Here is a 22661-nt window from a genome sequence, read left to right on the forward strand (position 1 = left end):
GTCTGGCAGACGATCGTCTCACCTTCAGTCTATTTAATGATGCCCTGCTGATACCAGCGGTCAACACCCACTCCCCCAACCCCCCCCCCCCCCCCCCCCCCCCCATACAACCCGTATGATGCAGGACATCATACGGGTTGTATCGTGCCACCTGCTTCCTCCATGTGTGCCAATTACTACTCAGACATCTGCAGGCAGCGCAGGAACAAAAGAGCAGAGCTGATGTGACTCACAAACTAACAACTTGCTGATGGATGATTGTTAAGTCATCCCTCACGGCAGCTGTCCTACACAAAGAGACACGCCTGAGCCTGAGCAAAAACACTGACAAACATGTTCACGCTTACTGTAGCTCAGCTGCTGAAACGCCATTTCTTTCTCTTTTTTTCACTCGCAGTGTCTTTGCTGAACAATGTTTCGTTTACACATGCACTGACCAATCACGTACATGTGTTTAAGACATGTGGAGTAGTCCAGATGAGTTTATTGTTCCCCATCCTATATGTTGCTTTTAGCTTTGAAGTCCTCATCTGTCCCTTTTGGTGCAAAAAAATAGAAAAAAAACGTCCCTCAGACTTTATGTCCTTACCACTACAGCTACTTATGGTTATTGATGCGTACAGTTTAAGTCAGTCTGTGTGATGCTGAAGTTGTTTCTACATTATATTTTCACACATTCTGCCCAATGTCGGGAAAAATCAGGTCGGGACATTGGCCAAAGATGCCCTTGAACACATGTAGCACACAGCAGGTGACAGTCCCCTGTAGACATGTCTGTTAGTCTGGGTACAGTGGGTAGCAGCACACATGGCGCCCAATGAACCAGATATTTGTGCTCTCACATGCACCTCTGTGAAAGTGAGTGATGATTAAAGAATGTTTGGGTTGAAAATGACTTTTCTTTTCCAAACTCACCGGCCACTCCATTAGAAACACCTGGTCAGCTGCTTGTTGATGCAAGTATCTAATCAGCCAATCACATGGATCAAGAGGATGTTTTCTCTGGACACTTTGGGCCCTTTAATACCAACTGTATTACTTTTAATTAGAAGAGAAACTAGCATCTGATTAATTTAAAAATAAAGACAAACCATTTGTCAAGTCACAAGTTTGAGTCTTTTCTTTAAACTATTTTATCTCTGATAAGCTACACAAAGTCAGATAGTGAGTATAAATAAAAACTGATTGAGTATTAGGCTTAATTTTAGTTACGCTTCAGCTTTTGAGGTTTTTTACATGGCACGATAAATCAGACACTTCACTGCTATTTCAAATATTTACCCTTTCATTCAAATCTATTTTTGCATGAAGCCTGAAAGAACAGAAGAGCTTAAGAATAACGCTAAGCAGTACGTGTTTGTTTAACATCATCCGTCACAAGACAGAACAAGCGCCGACTTCTTTTATCTTTCTTATCAAAGTCAAAGTGAAGCAAGCTGCAGATACACTTCCTGAGTTTCCTTTCATTTTTCCCCCCCATCTTTGAGGGCCATGTCAATCGCTCCTCGCTGCAAACTGCCCTGACCCAGATTCCCTGTCGCCTTCATCCCCGCAGAATCGCAGTCACGCTGCTGTATTGTTGTTTACCTGTGTATGCTTTTGGGACAAATGTTCTGAAGGTGGGTTTTGTAGTCGAGATGCATGTGAACATAAAGGGTTAACGCCACCCAACAGACGGCCCCATCCAGCTCATCAGGACTTCAAAGGCTCTGTCTCCGGGTAACCATGGTTACCTTTGGAGCTGCGCTGTTGTTTGGGCGTGTGTACTCTGATTGCCTGCTGTCACATCTGATTTGACGCACAGCGAGGAAGACCATTAAAGCTCTACAAAAGGCGATGTGGAAGAAAAGTCAAAACCTTGTAGGGGATTAATGTCCCCAAATGGCAACCTGTGAGGTGACTACAAAGAGGATGCAGGGGGCCAAAAATCCCTACCTGGCAACCTCAGAAAGGATGTTTTTACCTCAACCATGGAAACAGCTGGAAACTTCCCTAATATATAAACAGATTAGAAGAGCAGGAATGCTAAGCTAATGCCTGGCAGCAAAAAAGCAGGTGAAGTTACGCCTAAAACTGCAGCTTCACTCAATAAACTCAACGTGAAACCGGTTGAAAGAAAAGTTTTGAGAACAACAAACATTTTAAGAAATCTGTCTGTCTGTTTGTTTTTGTTAAGAGTTACGCTTCAGTCACAAAGGCCTGAGAAATATCAGTCACATCCTGGGAGCCAAAGGTTGATAAAAAGCGGTGTATTCTCTAATCGGTTGGCGAGTCGTTGCTGGAGGTTGCTAGGTGAAATTGGTCACAAAGAGCTGCTGAGATTTTGTAGATGCAACACCACTAACTGTGTGTCATTAACATCACGGTCACTGTGACAATACAGGAAGTATTGAAAAAGGCACCATTTACCAAGCCCTAGAAACTGGTCTGCGACCATCATGCAACCCTTGGTCGTAAGGCAAACTACAGGCAACTGTAGCTAGCAACCAAAGCAATCAACCGCTGGTTGTATCACACCCAATATGGCAGGCTGCTCTTGAGCAATGTGTGCATGAGAAACCTCGACATAGTGTTGCACCAAAAATCTCTTTGCAATTGCTTTGGTTGACAGCAGATTGCTGTGGTCACTCATAGTTTGCATTGAACACGCTGACTTGCAAGCAAACACAAACTACTTTCCGAGTGGTGCTGAAACCAGGAAAAGTGTGACAACAATAGCCTTCAACGTAAAACTTTGAAACATTTTAGCTGTAGTGGTGAAGCACAGCTTTCATTCTGAAGGCAAACATTCTCCGTTTCCAGTTTGCATCACTTTTTTTTTTACTAGATTTACCAAGTGCACGCAAACTGTGTGTGACCATGACAACCAAACTTTGTCCATAGATAACAATTTCCACCTAGCCCTTAATAGTTCCTCTGATTTCTGTGTTTATGCTAGTGCTGTGCAGGTAGCTTCTTTCTGTCATGATCAACAGCTACTTTCACACTTTAGTCTTTGCACAGCTCAAAAAACAAAACAAAACAGCGCAAGACGTCATTTTTCTGAGCTTTTCATGTGATGGTAGGTAGTCGTTACCTTGGAACAGCCAACTCGCTGAGTGCTACAGTTAATACTGCACCGATACGGTTTCAAACCAATAAAATAGATGCATTTAAAAATATCGAACATTTACTTAGAAACAGGTAAAAATATGCATCAGCGCTCTGTTTCCTGGGTGAATGCTTGGATGGGATGAGGCCTTAAATACTGGTTTCAGACTTAAAATAAGCTCTTAAACAAATGCCCCACAGACTTACATTAAAAAGTCCAACCAAAGACTCACATATAGATCGCCTCAAATACTTTCTTTGGTTTAGAGACTGACAAAACAATAAATATAGCTGTAAAGAAATCCGAACAGCCTTACCTTGCTAATATGAAACTCCAGACGTCTCATGTACCTCTCGATAGTTTTGATTTGCTGCAGAAAGACAGCGCAAAAATTCAGAATTTGGCTTCATCTGTTTTTTTGTTGGCACCACAGATTATAACAAGGTAAGACTTACATATTATACAACAAAATGTGCAGAAAATACAATGTTCTGTGCAAATATGTTATTATAAGATTCACACGATAAACTCCAAACTTGAGCGTGTGTTACAGTAGCCCCTCCCCTCCCATCATCTTACCTTGTCAAGATCATACAGCACTCCCTGGAGAGAAAACACACGCAGACACACACATGAAATTACAGAGTTACTAAAAGGTAGGACAGCTTATCCAAGATCACATTTATCTGCCATCAGGAAGAAACAGTTTTTCCTGTGTGCACACATCAGGCAACCACGATGGCGTAAACAATGAAAAATATTTTCCATGTGTGCGTTCATTAGTTTAAAAATTGATGTAATATATGTGAATTTTTCATTTTCTTTATAAAGCATTTTTGGCTTAAGCTGTGAGTCTCACAGGCTGTAAACATTACGAGGAACGATGTAAGTTAATGCAGAGTAACTTCTCACCAAGCGGGAGTTTCTCTTCATGTCCTTCATCAGACCTGTGAGTTTGTCCAGCTCCGTCTGATGAACCTCCAGATATTCACTTCACAGGGGAAACAGAGAAACACTTCAGTCTTTGCATAAAACAAGTCACTAGCAGTGAATTAAAACACGACTGCAGAAGTTCAGACGCTCATTAACGTTACGTTCACCGCTACAAAATCACTTAATGACACCAAAGAATACATGTGGAACATAAACATCCACAGAGGTCTGTTAATGCTTTCAGAGGCAAACGTCAACAAGCTCAAACAGGCTGTAAATGCACAAACTAAAGCTTCTGGTAATTACCCAGGAAGCCCCTATACCAGGAAAACTCACTGCATAAACATTCTTTATATACAGTTCATGACAAGACCAGACTCCATCCATTATAAAAACACAACCATCAACATTTTTTTAAGGCCAGAAAGAGTGACACATGCACCGTGTGGGAAATGTAAGCAGCACTTCTATAATACTATAATACTATCTGTTTAATCAAGCTGTAGTCAAGAACAACACAGTGTTTATTGTACTTACTGACTATCTGCTATATGGCTTCTATATATTTACTAACTTTAAAAGATCTGGCATTAAACATAGAAAGGCTTATTGTGTTTCAGAATTTGTGTCAAGTATCAAATCTAGAGGCTTTTTTTTTCTTTTTATATTTCCAAGTCGAAACTCTGAAAAAAATAGCCTGGGTTGAGCATTTATTGATGGAAAGTTACAGCTTGTCCACAGCTGTCCAATGAAAAAAAAGGAATGGAGCATTTCAAGGTACTCTGGAAGACTTCATAGTGTGTACTGTAAGTGAATTAGCTTCATATTAACTACTTAATTGTGTACATAGAACAAGTGGATGAGTTACTCACTCCAGGCCTTGTTTGAGTGCTGTGTAAACCTCCTCCAGTCTCTTGGGCTGCGGCTCTCTGGAGCTGCTGCCTCCCTTGTGGCCTGACAGGTGGGGCTTCTTAGGCTTGGACTGAGGCTTCTTCTGCACTGCAGAGTTCCCCATGAATGAGTTACATCTGCACACACACAGACAAACACACACACACAAACACGGGATAAGTTACCGTTTGCTGATTGTGCCTCACAAGAATTTCCTAAATCTCATCGCACAGGCCCAAAGGCACCACCTTCCATATTATATTTATCTAATATTTATCACAGGATCTCTGCAGCACTTCAAGTGTCAGGCCACCAGCTGCCAATAAAAGCAAGGAGTTATATTTCTAGATTGTTTACACCATCCTGAACACGTCCTTGGGCCAGTTACAGCATGAGTTCATCTCATCTGTCAGATGCATTGACCTTGTTGACTCTGCTCACACCAAAATAACTCGTACATACACGCACGCATATACATTTATATGTGACCGACGCATTTAGCCTACATATTATTCAGAGATTCAGACACAAATACAATCATACATTCTGAGCATTTAACGCGGGTGTGCAATCACATGCAAACATGTGCTTCCCCGACTCATAGCTGCCGTTTATCCTCTGCTGGAGTGAACTTACAAACAAACAAGCAGATTTATCCTCCCGGCGATTAATGACATTCAAGTGATCTTCAGTCTCTTTCCTCAAATGACCAAATGTGTGACCGACTCAAGTGGGAGAATTGAACAAATGTGATCCAGTTACAGAGAGTTGTCATAATTGTATAAAAGGCAGTGAAATGGGCTCAGACACTTTGTGTGGAGCTTCAGCTTTCTTTCATTTTTTACCACCACACATCATTTTTTAAAGGTAATCATTTGGAGGAAGAGTTTTCTGTAAACCACCAGTAGGGGTCCATTGGTGGATTATTATATAGATATGCTCTTATTCAATTTAATTTTCACTGATCAGACAATCGCAGTCATTACTGTCATAAGGAGGAACTTGATATATTAGCAGCCTTCCAGGATTAATCCAGCAGTAAAAGACCATCTTTGAAAAGGGAGGCATTTTCAAAACATTCCTACTTTGGATGCACCGAATCTAATGGAGAAGGCCTGGTTTAAAGCTATAAACGTCTGCATTTTGTGGACTTGAAACTAACTGATATATCAGAGATGTCAGAGGTGTCCGTGTGACGTCTTTGAATGCGAATTTCGAAAAAGTTTTCATGTCCCATTCACGGTGGCCCCCGAGAGGCCAAACGGACAATAACGTGACAGCCCAGCTGCAGGAAGTGACAAACAGCAAACGGCTAACAGCAGACATGTGTCTACAGTTTTATTTAATCATGTGACTAAAACACACATTGCCTGCATCTGTTTCTCCCTAAAAACACAGATCGGTCACATGTTTTTGTTGTCACTTCCACACGCAGTCTATCATTTTATCATGTCCCCAGAAACCCTTCCAATGTGTTTTGTGTGCTTTTGCAGCATTTTTGTATTTGCTGCTTTTCTTAAGTTGCTTTGCATTTGACCTCTCAGGGCCACCGTACGTAAGAATAATCAGCAACCCAAGTTGTGTGGATGTTTTGCTGACTTTCATCATCTTTAAGGCGCAATGTTTTGAGCATGAGCATTTTAGATCTACTAATAACAATGAACAACTAGACAAATAATCACCAGTAAAAGCTTCACAGGCTGCTGCCCTCCATCAGCCAGAGAAACCACACAGACGAAACTTCATGTGAAGCTTCTTCGCTCATTTAAACTGTAAAATCAAATCATGATGAAGAAGAGGCCCATTAGTATTATTTCTCAGTAATTATTGTGCTTAACTGCAAGTTGTTATTATATTAGGGATAACAGATGAATATACAAATGATTGACTGTGCCACAAATGGTAGCTTTTTGTGTTTTGTGATAATTCACTGCAACCAAGCAGAGTGAAAGGAGTGCTGGGGCAGATGTTATTATATTAGAGATAGAGAGCTTAGCCCTGATTGGCTGAAAAGTCTGTATGATTTTTCATTGATTGACCATAGGGGACATAACCGTATACGACAGGTTGTAGGTACAACCCTCTGTATGCATTCAGGTTGAAGCCTTTAAGAAAGATTTTTCCAGCAACCAAAGAAGGTTTCTCTCATCCACACATCCATCTGTCGCTTATCCAAGTCCAAGTACTGAGGTCAGGAGTCAAAGCAAAGATGCCCAGATCTCCCTTTCCATGGTTACATCATCCAGATTTTCCAAGGGTGACACCAAGGTGTTCCCAAATCAGCTGTATGACATGTAATCTCTCAGGGGTCTCCTGGGTCTTGGACTTGACCAGAACACCTCACAGTGGCATCCAGGAGGAATCCCAGATGCCCGAACCACCTCAACTGCCTCCTTTCGATTTGAAACAAGCTTTTGGGAACAAACTGATAAGCTGAATGTGTTTTCAGTTAGTCTTCATGGGTAAGACTTTACCATTTCTAAGCCTCATATCTGCGGCTGAAAAAAGGGGGCAGAGTTTTCTAAGTGGCAGAACCACCTCATGAGTCTCTTTCTCCTCACATTAATCCATTTTAGGTCACACTCATCTCTCCCACGCATGCACATCTCAGCTTTTAAAACCATTACAGATTTAGCTGACAAATGACATTTCCCCAGTCTTAATGAAATGATCTGAGAGTCATTCCAGGGACGCAGCGACAACCAATTCCAGCACTAGACGAGCTGGAACGTGCCGCGTTTTGCTGTGTGCCAGCAGCGGCACAAGTGAAGCTTATAGCTGCCACAAATGTAGGGCAACACTGAACGAGAGCGCTGCATAGCCGTGGGGTCATGCGAGCTCTGGTGCAGTAGGGTTTCTTGGCAGGGACATATACAGAAACATACATGTCAACACTTCCATACAGGAAATCATGCATAATGATGAATTTATCCTTGTGCGCACAAAGTGCAAATTCTCCATCATGCAAACGCGCAGAAGTGCACACAAAACTCACGCATGGACACACACATGGAAAGTCCCTTCTCAATTACAGTAACAGAGGAGCGCGCACAGGCGCTGGCACACTCCAGCGGCTTCAGGAGCTATATCTGTGCAGCTTTCCACCTTGCTCATTATCAGGATGATAACTTGTCTGTCGCTGTCAGTCGCCCACACAGCGAGTCATTAGAACCAATTACTCCATTCACTGTCTGAGCAGAGAGAAAGGAGCCACTTCTCTCAACAGGACCAGGACTGCTGAAGAGGCCCAGACACCGACAATCAGAAGTGTAAGATTATAAGAGATATAGTATATCTGAGACTGTGAGCAGGCTTTGTCTTGTGATGATGATGGAGAGCGCCGTCACAGATGAGTCAAACAGGAAAGCACACAGAAGAAACTCTTATCTCTCGAGAACTTTATCCATCTCTAACTTTACGAAACCAACTCCGGGCTATGAACGAGAATACATCATGTGACAGAGTGACGATCACTGCTTAAGAATTCGCTTCTTTCACAGGTCTCAAGACTTGCTTTGGCTCGTGGATCACCATGAAGACTGGCTCCATATCCCTGAGTCATTGAATTCCTTTTGTCAGAATGAGATCTTTTGTTTTGTCTCTTAGAAGAGATAACTAATATGATTCGTACATGGATGCGAAGAGATACACGTCTTCTCCGTGTACAGACACTAGTATGGAGACTGTATAGAGAGTTTTGTTTTTGTGGGTCTAATCTCCCTTTCACCATTTCTGTTTCCACTTGTCAAATTCCCCTTGTTATCCCCTCTCCGTCGATGATGCCGGCATCACAGACTCTTGAATGGTGCCATCTGCATGTGTAATCATTTAGCTCAGTAAAGTTTGTCTTAATCTTTTCATTCATTTATTTTGTTTTATTGTAATTTATAAACAGTAAAACTCAAACTTTCCTTTACTAGAACATCTAACAACAACATCCAGGTGATGCTTTAGAACAGGGTGGTCTCCAACTCCAGGCCTCGAGGGCCGGTGTCCTGCAGGTTTTTGATCTCACCCTGGGTCTACACACCAGAATCAAATGATTAGTTCATTACCGGGCCTCTGCAGAACTTCAAGACATGTTGAGGAGGTAATTTAGCCATTTGAATCAGCTGTGTTGGATCGAGGACACATCTAAAAACTGCAGGACACTGGCCCTCGAGGCCTGGAGTTGGGGACCCCTGCTTTAGAAGTATTGAGGTACTTACTTTTGTACTGTTTATAACCTATTTATTAAATGCTGACATAGAAGTACAGAAGTAGCACCATGATGTGTCATTTTCAAATCAGTCTTTTATTCACCGTGTGACCCAGATTACAGTTTTAGAAATAAGGAACTCCAGCTGATCATCGCTGAACAGCTTAGCAGAGTTCCGCTTACCGTGAGCGCCGTTCCTGTAGTGTGCTGAAACCCGCAAACGACTGGCTCCGGATTATGCCATTTGGCCCGCCGGGGGAGTGGGTTCCGGTCGCCATGATCTCCGGGACTCGTGACGACACTCCTGCAGAAAAGGCACAACATGTGCAGGATTTAGGATCGGGGTCACTAATGCATGAAACGCCATCAACAGTGAGGTTACCTGGAGTGCCGCGAGCACAAAGAAGGCACAGTTGGTGATGCTTTACATGTGCGAGCAGCACTCGGAGCCAGTGCTAACATGCCTCAACTCCTCTGACTTATTTGTCGCATACCTCAACCGTTACTGTTATTCCTCAGGTGTGTGTCACAAATCATGACGTCTGTCACTTCAAATCAACTATGTGACAATAAGCAATTCATCAGACTGACAGCTGTTTAACGTCACGCAGAAGTCACTACATACACCACACACCTGCTTCAATGGGCCATTTTTGCCTTCTAATCACCACATTTGACTTATTAATTCCACAGACAGCCCAGTGTTTGACGTGTCTTGTCTTCCACTTCTGTAGTTAAGGCTTTTTCTTCCTTTTTTAAAATCACTGTGCCTATATTTACCAGCAGCAGTCTGTCAGCTTTTAGCCTCTCCTTAAGCCGGAGATGTGGAGTGCAACATGATTCACGTGGGCACTTGGGGAGCAAGCCGAAAATAGATGGCGAAACGGCCAAATTTAGCTGTCAGATAATGATGTAGCAGAGATCAAGCGCCCAAAGGAGGAATCCACTGAGATAACTGGATCACAGTTTCAAACAGCAGTGTGAGAATTTGTCCAGATCGCTGTGCTTCGGTGGCAACAGGCTGACATTTAACCTCAAAGCGCAGTTTAGAAAAAGTTCAAAGAATTAACCGAGGAAAGCTTCCTCATATCTCATGAAAAAGCAAAAGAAAGGGAAATAGAGGAAAGTCTTTATAGAGTGAAATCTTTTGTTTTGGTGCATCAGAGGTCAGCATGGGTCAGAACAACTGGAAAAGGTTATAGATGTTGCAGAAAGACACCGTGATAGGATGAGAGAAGAGACTGAAATCAGGTTCTTTAAATACCAGGACATGCTTGTTAAATTCTATTCATATACTGAGATGAAAGCACCGTGTTACTCGAGCAATACCACGCCATCTCCACAGGTGTGCAAACATATCTTCACATACTACAACGCTTTCCTGAACTTTCCTGCACACGCTGCTATTCCTTGCTTTAATGTTAACTCCCTCTGCAACATCACAAGACAAACGGCAACCTGGAACATGCCCGAGTAACAAACAACATCTCAACGTTGGTGACAATAACATGATAACTGTAAACTTTGTGTGAGTCAGAGGAGGCTCGATCTGTCTTGTTAATCTGTATTGCTTCTCGCCTAATACAGAAATGCCTGAAGGAGAAGAACAGAGAGACACATTTGTCACATCAAATTAAACTTTACTAACAAGCAGAGGAGCTTGTCTCAGTATTCAGCTCTCCTCTGCGTCTGCTCCCCCTCCTCTCACAAGCGACGCAAACCATCCCCCAGGCGTACGAGTTAAAACAACTATGCCAAATGACAAGAAAACTCTGGATTTGTGCTGCTGCTTGTAATCATACCCCACTTTTGTCCTACTGGATCCATCTTTATTTCTCCAGAGGACTTCTGTGTGGGGTGGTGGAGCAGGGCAGCACACACATTAAGCCTCTGTCTGTGGTACTACAGGCAGCCAAACTAGAAACCTGATATTAGCTCCTCTGGACTGAGGACCACACAAAGAACCAGCACGCGGTCCGAGGAAAGACTAGATCCTTGTTTTGCAGAGAAGCAACAATAATGTAGCAAGACTGATACGGCTGCGACTATTAATAGCAGCTAGCTGACTAGAACACAGAAGACCCTGGTGGCTGAGACTGAGTAAATAGGCGATTCGGACCATTGCATAGACAGGCGTTATAATCCTAGTTTTGTCTGGATTAGTTAGAAAATATAAAATATATTTAAAATATATATCTTTACAGACAGAAGACCCAATATTTTATGTTTATTTTTATATTTTAAAAGTGGCTAAAGCCATTTTCACAATTGTACTAAAAGGTGTATAAATCAATATTTTTACATTACCAGCCAGTCAAATTACTGCGTAATGTAAAACTTGCTACTCCTATTGCACACCTTTGCAGTTCTCCTCCAACCAATGATCTGCAGACTTTCTTTTGCTCACTGCTTTGAAGTTTGAGCCTGAGAACCCTCCAGAAACTTTTAAAGAATAAGTACAGCAGTGATAAACTGACTCTATACTTCCGCCCTGCACTATCATTTCAAGCAGGACTCAGGTCTTGGTGTCGAAACTATGTCTGAACATCAGATACCGCCTTCGCTCGTATTGCACCACCACTGTATAGCTGCGCGGAGAACAAAGAGGGCGTTGCAATCTTCGGTTCTCTGTTTTCATTTGTTACCCAACTATTTGTGGCACTTTTCTTGCAACATAGAACAACAGCATTGCCTCACTGAAGACATTTACTAAAAACGAGTGTTGCTCTCTCTGCCTTAAGCGACACTGGATCTTCACCTCTCTATTTGCTGCTACATATATAAATGAACAAGCATGAATCCACATACACTTTTATCTGTATCAATGAAAAAAAAAAACAGATCCAAAGGAGTTTTATTTCTCTCAAGAGCACAAATGGTGTTAAAGATGGTCAGTGAAGTCTCAGATGTCTCGATGTTGCCATTTTGGCGTTTTGAACCCTGAAGTGACGAGCGAGCTCTTAAATAATGACTTGTCAATTACAACTCATTAGCCAGTAAACAAAACCTGGATAGTCCTCCTTTCTGACTGTAACGATGACCATAATTTATAAAATGTTCTATTCAGTGACTGAGCCGAGAAAAGACGTTTTTTCCCCATAGACTTCTTTACAACTTGAAGTCTTTTTTTTTTAAACCAGATGACTTGCCCCCTGCTGGCCGTTAAAAGAATGCAGCATCGCTTTTCAGACTTGGAAGCTGGTGGCACATCTATCTTATATATACAGTCTATGGTCACAACACAAGGACACTCCACACCTCAACTTTGATGTAGCTAAGAGTACTAAAAATCGGTGATATTAGAACCACTTACCTGCACTTCATTACTGTTACTCGCACTGATATGTGCAAAACAAAACCCAGAGTAATGCTTCTGGTCTAAAATATACATTCGGAAAGCAGATTTGTTAGATAATGTGATGTGGTCACATTATCGGGATATGATTCTCCTGAGAGGCGGTAATCACCATTACTAGCCTAAACACAGCAAAGGAAGAGACGTTACACGAGAGCTGCAATTTGCTGCAATTCTCTGAAGCTTTTTGGTCCATTTTGGTGTCTGGATGTTCAACAAACACACTTTTCTGCCTTTCTGTACATGTCTCGCGGACTTTCTGACTCACTCTCCTAAAAGAGGAGCAGTGGGAGGGAAATGATGGTACATCCAGTTACCTAATGCTCTCTGGATAATAACAGAACAGGCCGGACACTGTTTACAGCACTTTCAGAAAGATCTACTGTATTCAGACAAACAAAGATGGAGAACAAGAAGATGTGCTCACTAAACTCCATACCCAATGGTACCAGATTATCCCCCGAGTATCCTGATGTACACACAGCCTACGGTGAGGACGCAAGGGAATAACACGGAGTACTTCTCCCTGCCATCAGAGAAAACTGCTGTAAAATAAGAGTACTCACACGATTCAAACACAGAACAGCTTCACAACGGCGTGCACGCTAAAACTCTGACAGTGCCTGTCAGGCAGAGGCTGTATGAAACTCAAAGAGTGTTTGTCCTACATTCATTTTCAGGGACTCGCCCACACATTGCTGGATAAATGTGGTACTTTATAAAAGGTAATCACCTTGTCTCTGCGTGCTCTCAGAACTCAGAAACAAAGTAAATACCTCACTTTTAATTATCAAGCAAATTATCTGCAACACCTATATCTAGACTGTGAGTTTCTCCAGCTGCTACAAACAGGCTGAATGAAGATCAGCGGTTTGTTACATGATGAGATGATGAGCCAAATAATCGATTTGCTGATCAACACCATTATTTGATCAGCCATTTACAGTTTCTTGAATTTGACAAACTGACTTTTTTTAATATGTTATGGTTGGAAACTGTATAAACACTCATTGGCCACGTCATTAGGTACAGTGGTTCAATTGCTCATTAATACAAGTATCTAACTGGCAAAAAAATTGGCATCAATTCAGTCCAGTCATGGAGACACGGTCAAAATCACCCGCTGAAGTTCAAACTGAGCATCAGAATGGGGGAAAAAAAAGGTGATTTAAGTGACGTGGAACGTTGCATGGTTGGTCTGAATACTTCACAAACTCCTGATATGCTGTGATTGTCCCAAAAAACCATCTCTGGGGTTCATAGAGAATTATCTAAAGGGAAGATTGAGCAGCAGTTCTTTGGTTGAAAATACCTTCGTGATGTCAGAGTTCAGAGGAGAATACCCAGACAGGTTTGAGCTGACAGGAAGGCAACAATAACTCAAATAACAATCGTTGCAACCAAGGTATCCAGAAGAGCATCTCTGAATGTACAGTGTGTTGAACCTCAAAGCACATGGGCTACAGCAGCAGAAGGCCACACTTGATGCCACCCATGTCAGCTATGAACACGAAACCGAGGCTACAACTCACCAGAACTGGAGAATAGAAGATTTGAAAAACGTTCCCTGGTCTGATTTGTCTTGATTTCTACGGTAACATTAGGAGGATAGGGTCAAAATTTGGAGTAAACAACTTGAGAACGTGGCTCTACCCAGCCTTGTATCGACAAGTTCAGGTTGCTGCTGGTGGTTAATGTGTGTGGATATTTTCTTGGCACATTTTCGGCACATTAGTACCAACAGAGCATCATTTAAATACCACAGCCTACCTGAGAACTCTTGATGACCTTGTCCATCCCTTTATGACCAGAGTGTACTCAAAGCTCAGATCATTCACACTGGTTTCTATTGAAATGGGCTCCAGAGATCTTTGAGATGTGCTGGAACAGGAGATTCACATCATGGATGTGCAGCTGACAAATGTGCAGCAGCTGTGTGATGCTCTCATGTCAATATGGAAATCTCTGAGGAATGTCTCCAGAATGTTATTGGATCGATGCCATTAAGAAAAAAGCACCTCTGAAGACAAAAGGGGTCCAACTCTTTAGTTAAAGCTTAAGCAAATTAAATATATTCCAGTTTAAATTCCTCTAATGGTTTAAAGGCTAATTAGTCAAAGCAATAGGAAATCTATCAAGCTTTTACTCTCTTGTAGGGGACAGCTGGTGTGAGTAGTGTGATAAATGTTCATACTATAGTCCAAGCTTTTCTAAACTTTTCTAAAGTATTAGCAAGCCCCTTAAAAAACCACAACATTTAAATAGATGTCTCTCTCTCTCTCACACACACACACACACACACACACACACACACACACACACACACACACACACACACACACAAAGGGCTGAGTTCAACCACTGAATCATGAAAACCTTTCCTCCGCACCTCTTAGTGTCACCGCTCATCTCGTCTAAAGAGCCTTTCAGAGCGAGAACAACAATACCCACTTGCAGTGCGTCCTGGTTTGGTGCCAGGCGTTACCCATGCTGAATACAGCTGCCAGTCAGACCATTCAATGGTCTTTCATCTCAGCCTTAAACACCCTCATGAGTGTGTTTGTGTGACTGTGTTTTTTTTTTTTTGGAGGGTCTTGTAAGCATCACATTAATCAGTACTCTTAGCTGCGCCTTGGCAAGACTGGATAAATTACAAAAATGCAATTAGCAAAGGAGAGGTGGCTGGAGAGAGCAGTTGCTGTTAGCTCTGCAATGTTCACGTACATTAGCGTATTAGCACCATCACTGAGTGATTCTGTGTGAGGGAGAGAGACAGCCCAACTAAGTTAATGAGGGATGAGAGAGCCTCAAAACTAATAGTGAGAGCCAACTGCAAATACAAAAGAGCTTCTTCAAGCAAAGTGGGATATGTTTTGGCAAGAGTCACGTGGTTGACATCATCAGCTGAGCTAGCATGATTGCTAGCATGGTCATTTTCCAGCATGTGCCTTTCCAGCTCACTAATAGGTGTTTATAAACCACCAGACCACATAGACACGAATACGAGGACAAACCTACTGCTTGCTTCATCTTTAACCTCAGTAAACACTTTCCTGATAAATTTCTGATCTTAACAGCTCGTTTAAAGTCTTATTTAACACAGCATGATGTTGATTTTATGACTTATGGTCACTAATAGAACAAAACAGATGCTCAAGCAGGATATGATTAGGAGGAAATGCCACCATTAGCACTCAGAGCTCTTGGTTTCTCAGTCAGATCTCCATGTCGCTTATCTACTTTCAAAACTTTGTCTAGCACTGTGGTGGGGCGTGGTCTGCGGTGCCGTGAAGGGAGGGCGGACACATCTGCACGGCATCCTTAATCACGCCCGCCGAGTTATAAACACGGGGACTCAGGGGTTGGGGTTTGTTGTGGTGGTGTGATGCAAATGTTAAATAAAGATGGCTCATAACACGGATCTGTGGTCCCGTCGTGCCTTAATTCCACCACAAGCACTTTTTAAAGTTATAAAGTGCTTCACAGTTTGGATAAAAACACATTAACCTCCTAGGACCTGGCGTCCACACATGTGGACACCACACTTTGAGTTGTCTTGACCAAAATACTGCATTTTGCTCTACAAGGGCCTGATATGCACTTACGAGGACATTATACTGCCACTGTTCTATCGAAATTTAAAATCAAAATCTTATTTTTGTCAAAAACAAAAATCAGGTAATTCTTTGTTTTTACATTCATCAGGTCCCAATCAGCCCAAATAGCAAAGAGAAATTAAAAATGCATGACATGAAAGAGTTCGAGTCTTAGGAGGTTAAAAAGATTCATATATGCATATGATACAACCTCAAAAGCATGATCACCTCTGCTTTCAAAATAAGAGCGTGGAACACCTGATCAGATGATTGGACAGGCCAGCTGAAGATATAAGGTCTCAGCAGCTCTGCTGTATAAACTTTAGCCTGTTCATGTTGTGCTTTGCATGTTATTAATACATATTAACAATCATTAGAAAGCACTGAAAGGAAGCAACAATGAAGCTTCAAAATGGAACTTTGGAAACTAATGGTTAAGGCCTTCTTTTATATACAGTCTATCAATTTTCAATAAAATGAGCGCTAGCTTCGAAACACTTGGCTTTAAATCCATCCTCGCCTTTCATGTAGTAGTCTTCCACCGAGAGTCAACAAAAGAACACTTAACACTTAACGCAACCATTTCACAATTTCATCCTTTCCTTCCTTTGCATTTCAGCATTAGCAGTTTTCTAACATCCTCCACAGGAACATGTGAGGCAGCTGTTCCTCTTAATCATTTAATCCCCCCACCCTTCATTCATGTTTGTGACGTTTCACTCGAGTGACTCAGATATCTGAAGTGATTTCACCCAGAATGGTCTTTTCTTCACTGACAGTGTGACTCACTTTCTTATTCTTCTTTCTCTTGTTTTGCTCCCTTTATATTCATCTCACTCTGCTCTGACTCCCTCATCCTCAGTCTGTGCAGCCAAATCTGTCAATGGTGAAGCATGAGGGGGCACTTTTCTCTCCCCATGAAGAGCACGAATGAGGTAAAACCATAAATAAAGGGAGACAAGGTGTTAAAATATGGCACTGCAAAAATAAGCAGCGATTCATCAAGTAAAAAACATCTAATATTTGGTGTAATCGTACATGTAAACAAACTCTGCCGTGCATCTAAAACGTTCCTGAATAATAATCACAGCACTTGCTCGCGCTGTGCTCGTTTGCTGTAAACTGCACAAAACGCGCCCTCACTGTGCTCGCTGTTCTCCGTTCCCCGTCCTCTCTTATACAACAGTCTCACCCAAACTCACAAACATCAACATTTAACTTCTGAATAACCCTCAGAGTGTGAGAGCGTGTACGAGTGTGTATTTACATGCAAAAACCAGTATCAGAACCACAGTGCATGTTAATGAGAGAGGGCTAATTCTTAATGCCTGTATAAATTAGCCTCACCATGGCAACAGCAGACAAAATGGGATGAAGTGTGTTACGTAAAACAACAGTTATGAGCCAACTGCCAAGAAGTAGGACACACACACATACACACACACACCCTCGTGTTACAGGGCCGAAGCTTTTAAAGCACCAAACCTGCATTTGGAGAAAAAAAGTTGTTTTTTTTGGTATATCCTGAGCTTTTAAAGATGCTGCTTTCAATGTCATTCAACACATAAATACATCATTAAAAGTGACTGTGCTGCTTGTCATTATTTCCTTCTTTTTTTTTATCTCACTGTGCGTACAAAAACAGAAAGATATTAGAAAAACAAGAAAGGCAGGTGCTGATAACAATGCAGAAAGGCAGAAATATGTAAGATGATGCAGCAGTCCGGCTGAAACAGTCAAGTTTGTGATAAAACAAAACCAACTGAAGCGATCGGCGATGACTGGAAGTGAAGTAACATGTTCCAACACAGCCTGCAGGCTGCAAGCGTGTGCCTGGAAGCTGCGCAGTTATCCATGAGTCCAGGTTTGTATAAACTGGTTCAGTGACGAGAGTAACTGCTGGTCTAGCTCCAAGCCGGGCTAAAGTTGCTGCAGGCTGCAAACCCAGAGCCAAAAAATAAACATGCCGTTTCCATCTATGATTTTCTTTTCCTGTTCACAATGAAAACCAGGTGTGTCACATATGCGAGAGCATGTCAGCCCATCGAGAACAGGTAAAAAGGTTCAGAGTTAGCTGTGTTTTGGCTAATTTTGAGTGCTTGTTCCAGTACTGAGGGTGCACCAGACAAACTGCAATGTTCTCCATTGCAGTGAGTGAAAGAAGTCAAAACCGGAAGTAGAGCAATCAGATTTTTCTCCAGAAAGAATGAGCTTTTTCAATACGGAAGATCAATTCCACCAACATTTTTTGCCATCAATGAGTAAAACTCTCAGGTCAGGAATCTCAAAATTTCAACTTAATGACTCAAACTTCTGAGAAAAAACTTGATCTTTAGAGATGATTTAACAAAGAAATGTTCATATTTTATCCATATTTCAAGCTGTTGCAGCATCTTTCCTAGTATAATTTGGGACTCTCGGTGTCTCTGTCCTGATGTATCACTGAAATGGAAGTAAAATGTGACAAAATTGTACACGTGTGTGCCTTCAGCCCAGCTGAATCATCCATGAAGCAGTAACCTTTGCTGCTGAAACATTTAGCCTTCTCAGAGGTGCAGAGGTGTTTACAGCCTGGAACAAATAAACAGTTTACCACATTTAAGTTTTGCTTCGCCTTCCCATCATGATATTATTGATTAATTATTAAGGCTTATTAAGACTCTTTGAGCAAATGGTGGAGTTATTAAGGATTTGATCCAAGATGTCCAAGTTCTTCATCTGTCACTGGTCATTTGTAAATCACTGTTATATTAAATGAGACATGAAAAACAACAGATTTTGAATTCACCTACCTGTGCTTGCTAGCTAACATGTTTCTACCATGAGCCAATAACTTCCATTGCAGATTAAAAACAATGCTCCCCATCTTTTTAAATCAAGCCTTTATCACAAAACTAAAACTTTTCTGCATCTAATAAATAACTTTGTAACTACGCTCAAGGGTTACCTAGGCAACCGGAGCCTGGAATATCTGCCAGGGACCAATCGGTTACAATCAGGCCACATATCAATGGCAGTCAATTCAAATGCTCGTCTTCTGTCGCTGCTCACAGTCGCTGAATCTCAGCGGCGTTGCTGCCGCTCGCTTCCTACGTGGACACATCTTCATAAGTAATATGGTACATTCCATGCATGTATTAGTTAGTTAAGATTAATTTCATGATGAAAGGGAACATTTATCACTGAATGTCTCGGAAAGAACAGGTTTTAAATCCAAAACTCCCTGCAGGTAAAATATGTGACACTGACAAATGTGCAGAACACACCGATGCATAATCACAAGAACAGGCATGTTTACGAACCTGGGCGGGGTGCACATGCAGATGTGAATCCACATTACTACACAGCACAAATCTCACGATATTGCTTCTTAACCCGATTCAGGATTTACACATTTACAGCTACTTTTAAAAGGAAAAATGACTTCAGGAACAGGGAGCCTCATTATCCACAGTGCTGCAAAAGAGTGTGCGTTGCTCCCGAGGAGGAAGGTTTTATTCATCTTTACTGAAAAGGCTTCTCAAAGCTCACTATAAAGCTGGGAGGAAAGTGCTTTAAGATGACATTGTGGAGTAGAAAAATGTCATCTTTTGAGGTGGCGATGAAAGTTTCGGCTCAGTCTCTCAGTCTCATGTTTTAGCCAATCAAGATCTCACAAAACAGCTGTCTGCTCTGAAACAGGAGAAAGAGTTCCATACAGACTCACTGGTGAACACAGTTGAGCACTCAGCAACATAAAAGCCAGAAATTTCCCATAGAAGTGGGAAAAGTGATGTTAAAGGGAAAGTACTGCAAATGCATTCAGTCAAGTGCCCTTAAGTGGCTAAAAACAGTTATTACAGATTTAAAAAGAAGGATATTTTATGCTTTTCTTTACTTTCTGCCATATATATTCTGTTAAGACCACCAATGTTTGTGCACGCAATCAGTGTGAGCCAGGGCTCAGGATTCACACTGATTCAGACAGTCTTTTTTTCTTGTCTTGGCCCTGCAAGGTGTCAGTCAAATAGAGGCCAGCAAAATAAATATGGATTAAATATGGTTTTCAGATTCAGTCATCTGAACTCATTCTGCTACCTAGAAATTAACATATTAGGTCCCCTATAAAGTTTTATGTTAATGTTTACTTAAGACGAATATTTATATATTCAATTATTTTATTTTCTGATGATAAATATTTTAATAAGAGAAATTGAAACTTGTAGACGACAGGTATAAATGTCTAGTTTGTGTAATCCAATCTTACCAGCATGTTAAACGAACCCTCACATCCAGAAAGAAGGAGGAAGGTGTAGTAAATAACACGACTGTGGGACAAATGGGAATTTGTAAAAAGCTTTGAACCTGAAACGAGAGATTGACGCTGTTATGACTGACCATCATGTGCAGGATCATAAACACCATTTCAGAGTCACCAGCCTGTGATTCCAGGAATCCGTCACACAGAGAAAAGAAAAGAAACAAAAACTTCGTGTGTGATGCTGGTACCTGGTGAGTCCTCTCCACATGTGCTCACAGAGCTCTTTTTTCCCCCTCAGCTATCTCTTTGAACGGCCGCAATGGTGGAAATTCCAGAAAGAACATAAATGTTCAACATGACACCCAAACGCACATGTAAAACAACACAGACTAACTCAGTTTGTTCAGGGAATCGATTTCTGTTTGGAGCGAGCAGTGAGACTATTCAACCGGAAGCTTCCACAAGAGCTCCGATTAGGGAGATAGCTCGCACTGATTCTTTTTAAATCAAATTTATACCAGGACAACAACAAATAAGCCGTTTTTACGGATGCTGGAACGATAACAACATGTTTTTCTTGCTGTTTATTCCTTATTTTGTTAAAGGAAAATGTTAAAGTGCAGCGATTCTTCATCAAACTATTTTTAAAGATTTAGCCGACGTAAACCTGATGTTATAAAACAGATATCACTCACTGATAACTGTGGATGTTATCTTATCTGCAGCGTCTCACACACACACACACACACACACACACACACACACACACACACACACACACACACTGAGAGTGAATTTCAGCCAGTGCTAACATATAAACCGATGCTTCCCTTCTCAATAAGAAAGACTGACTTCTCTTTACTCGTATCACTTCTTCTGACCAAAAATAGTCTCTCTGCCTGAAATCCTGACCTAATTAGTCAGACTGATCTTAGCCATCCTCCCATGGTGACGGATTTACTTAAAAAAAAGGGAAAAAAAGAAAAAAGCTTTACCAGGTCATCACTGAACTGATCTGGACCCTATAAATAATAAAAAGAATCAGCTGAGAGTCGACTCAGTCATCTGATGCAGTCAAACGCTTTATTGTGGGAAAGACTGGGAACTGGATGCAGTGCAGACGGGACGTGACGGTACTGTGGTGGCCTCTGTGTGTGTGTGTGTGTGAGAGAGAGTTTTAGAGCAAGAGAGGGGGGAGGCCAATGTCAGCTCTATCACATGAAAGTCAAGACAGGTCAGAAATGATGCAGCAGATAAACTCACCACGGAAACACAGCACTGGCAGGTATTTTAAGTCAGTATCGACCCGATCTATTCCCGATTTATCGATGTGTGAACTAATCAGTTATTAATAGATTTATTTATATCTGTCAGAAAAGTCAAAGATCATTTCTCTCCACCTTTTCACAACATTTAAAGACACCTGCGCCGCTTCAGACACCAGTGTGTGCGTCAAAGTCTGCCCAAAAAAATCAGTAAGATGCGAATTTGGTCACTCCACTCCAATTATAAGTCATCAGGGTCCTCACGGCGCACGGGAAAAATTAAGAGCAGGATATGAAGCGGAATTTGACCAGATTAACTGAGGCGTGTCGGGCCTGAGGTTACATTCAGGCATTTCAGCAGGAGGGTCGTGTGCAATCACTGTAAGCCTTAACAGTGAATGCATCCTATTCTAATGATCTAGAAGATGATTTTTTTAAAAAAATAATTCACACATAAAAGAGCACAGTAGAAAGAAGGAGCAGCAGCTGAGAGATCGCGGCCTAACCACAAACACATGATGCGTGTTTTTCTGCCTTTAGTTTGCACACATAGTCAAAAATCCACTGAATGCTGCAACAAAATGAAGTACCTCAACAGCACATCCACAGTGCATTTGCTGCTGAGCTCATACAAGCTCACCTAACTTGATTGCAGAGTATTAATAAACCCACCCATCTGTGATGCTTAGTCAGAAATGACACAGATGGCACGGACAGGAAACGCTGCGTCTTAACAACAACACCCTACACTCTGACAAAGAAAAAAAAGTCTACATATGTTTTAACCAGGTGTTTGTTCTTCATGACGCCGACTGATCTATCGGCACAGCAAGAGAGCGAAAACATTTTCCTCGAAATCAAAAAAGGGGAGCTGCGCAGAAGATTAAGCCCCACGTTGTCTTCTTCTACATGTAAATAAAAAGGTACGCTTGATTAACATATCTGGTCCTTTGATTCGTCCGTCATGCGCTGGCTCCGACTGAAAGTGGCCACCTATGCCGCAGCGCTGGAATGCAGTTACCATACAAAACAGGATTATGCAGCTTATTTCAGCTCCATTTGTTATTTTCAGTGGGAAAAGACAACAACGTT

At 41.7% G+C, this 22661-nt stretch overlaps 1 protein-coding gene across 4 annotated transcripts in view; it reads right to left on the reverse strand.

The window, feature by feature from the left end:
• ripor2 (RHO family interacting cell polarization regulator 2) overlaps positions 1–22661 on the reverse strand; it is a 68963-nt gene that overhangs the window by 13859 nt on the left and 32443 nt on the right. For all 4 annotated transcript variants that reach the window (XM_084918485.1, XM_084918486.1, XM_084918483.1 and 1 more), the window contains exons 2-6: positions 9297–9417; positions 4897–5052; positions 4004–4082; positions 3671–3694; positions 3408–3461 (exon numbers count right to left, since the gene is read on the reverse strand). In XM_084918485.1, the coding sequence (XP_084774611.1) occupies positions 3408–3461; positions 3671–3694; positions 4004–4082; positions 4897–5052; positions 9297–9417 (434 nt within the window). The remainder of the gene's footprint in view (positions 1–3407; positions 3462–3670; positions 3695–4003; positions 4083–4896; positions 5053–9296; positions 9418–22661) is intronic.

Source organism: Perissodus microlepis, chromosome 22 (genome assembly GCF_051167445.1).
Source record: "Perissodus microlepis isolate ML-2025 ecotype Zambia chromosome 22, ASM5116744v1, whole genome shotgun sequence".
Lineage (NCBI taxonomy): Eukaryota > Metazoa > Chordata > Actinopteri > Cichliformes > Cichlidae > Perissodus > Perissodus microlepis.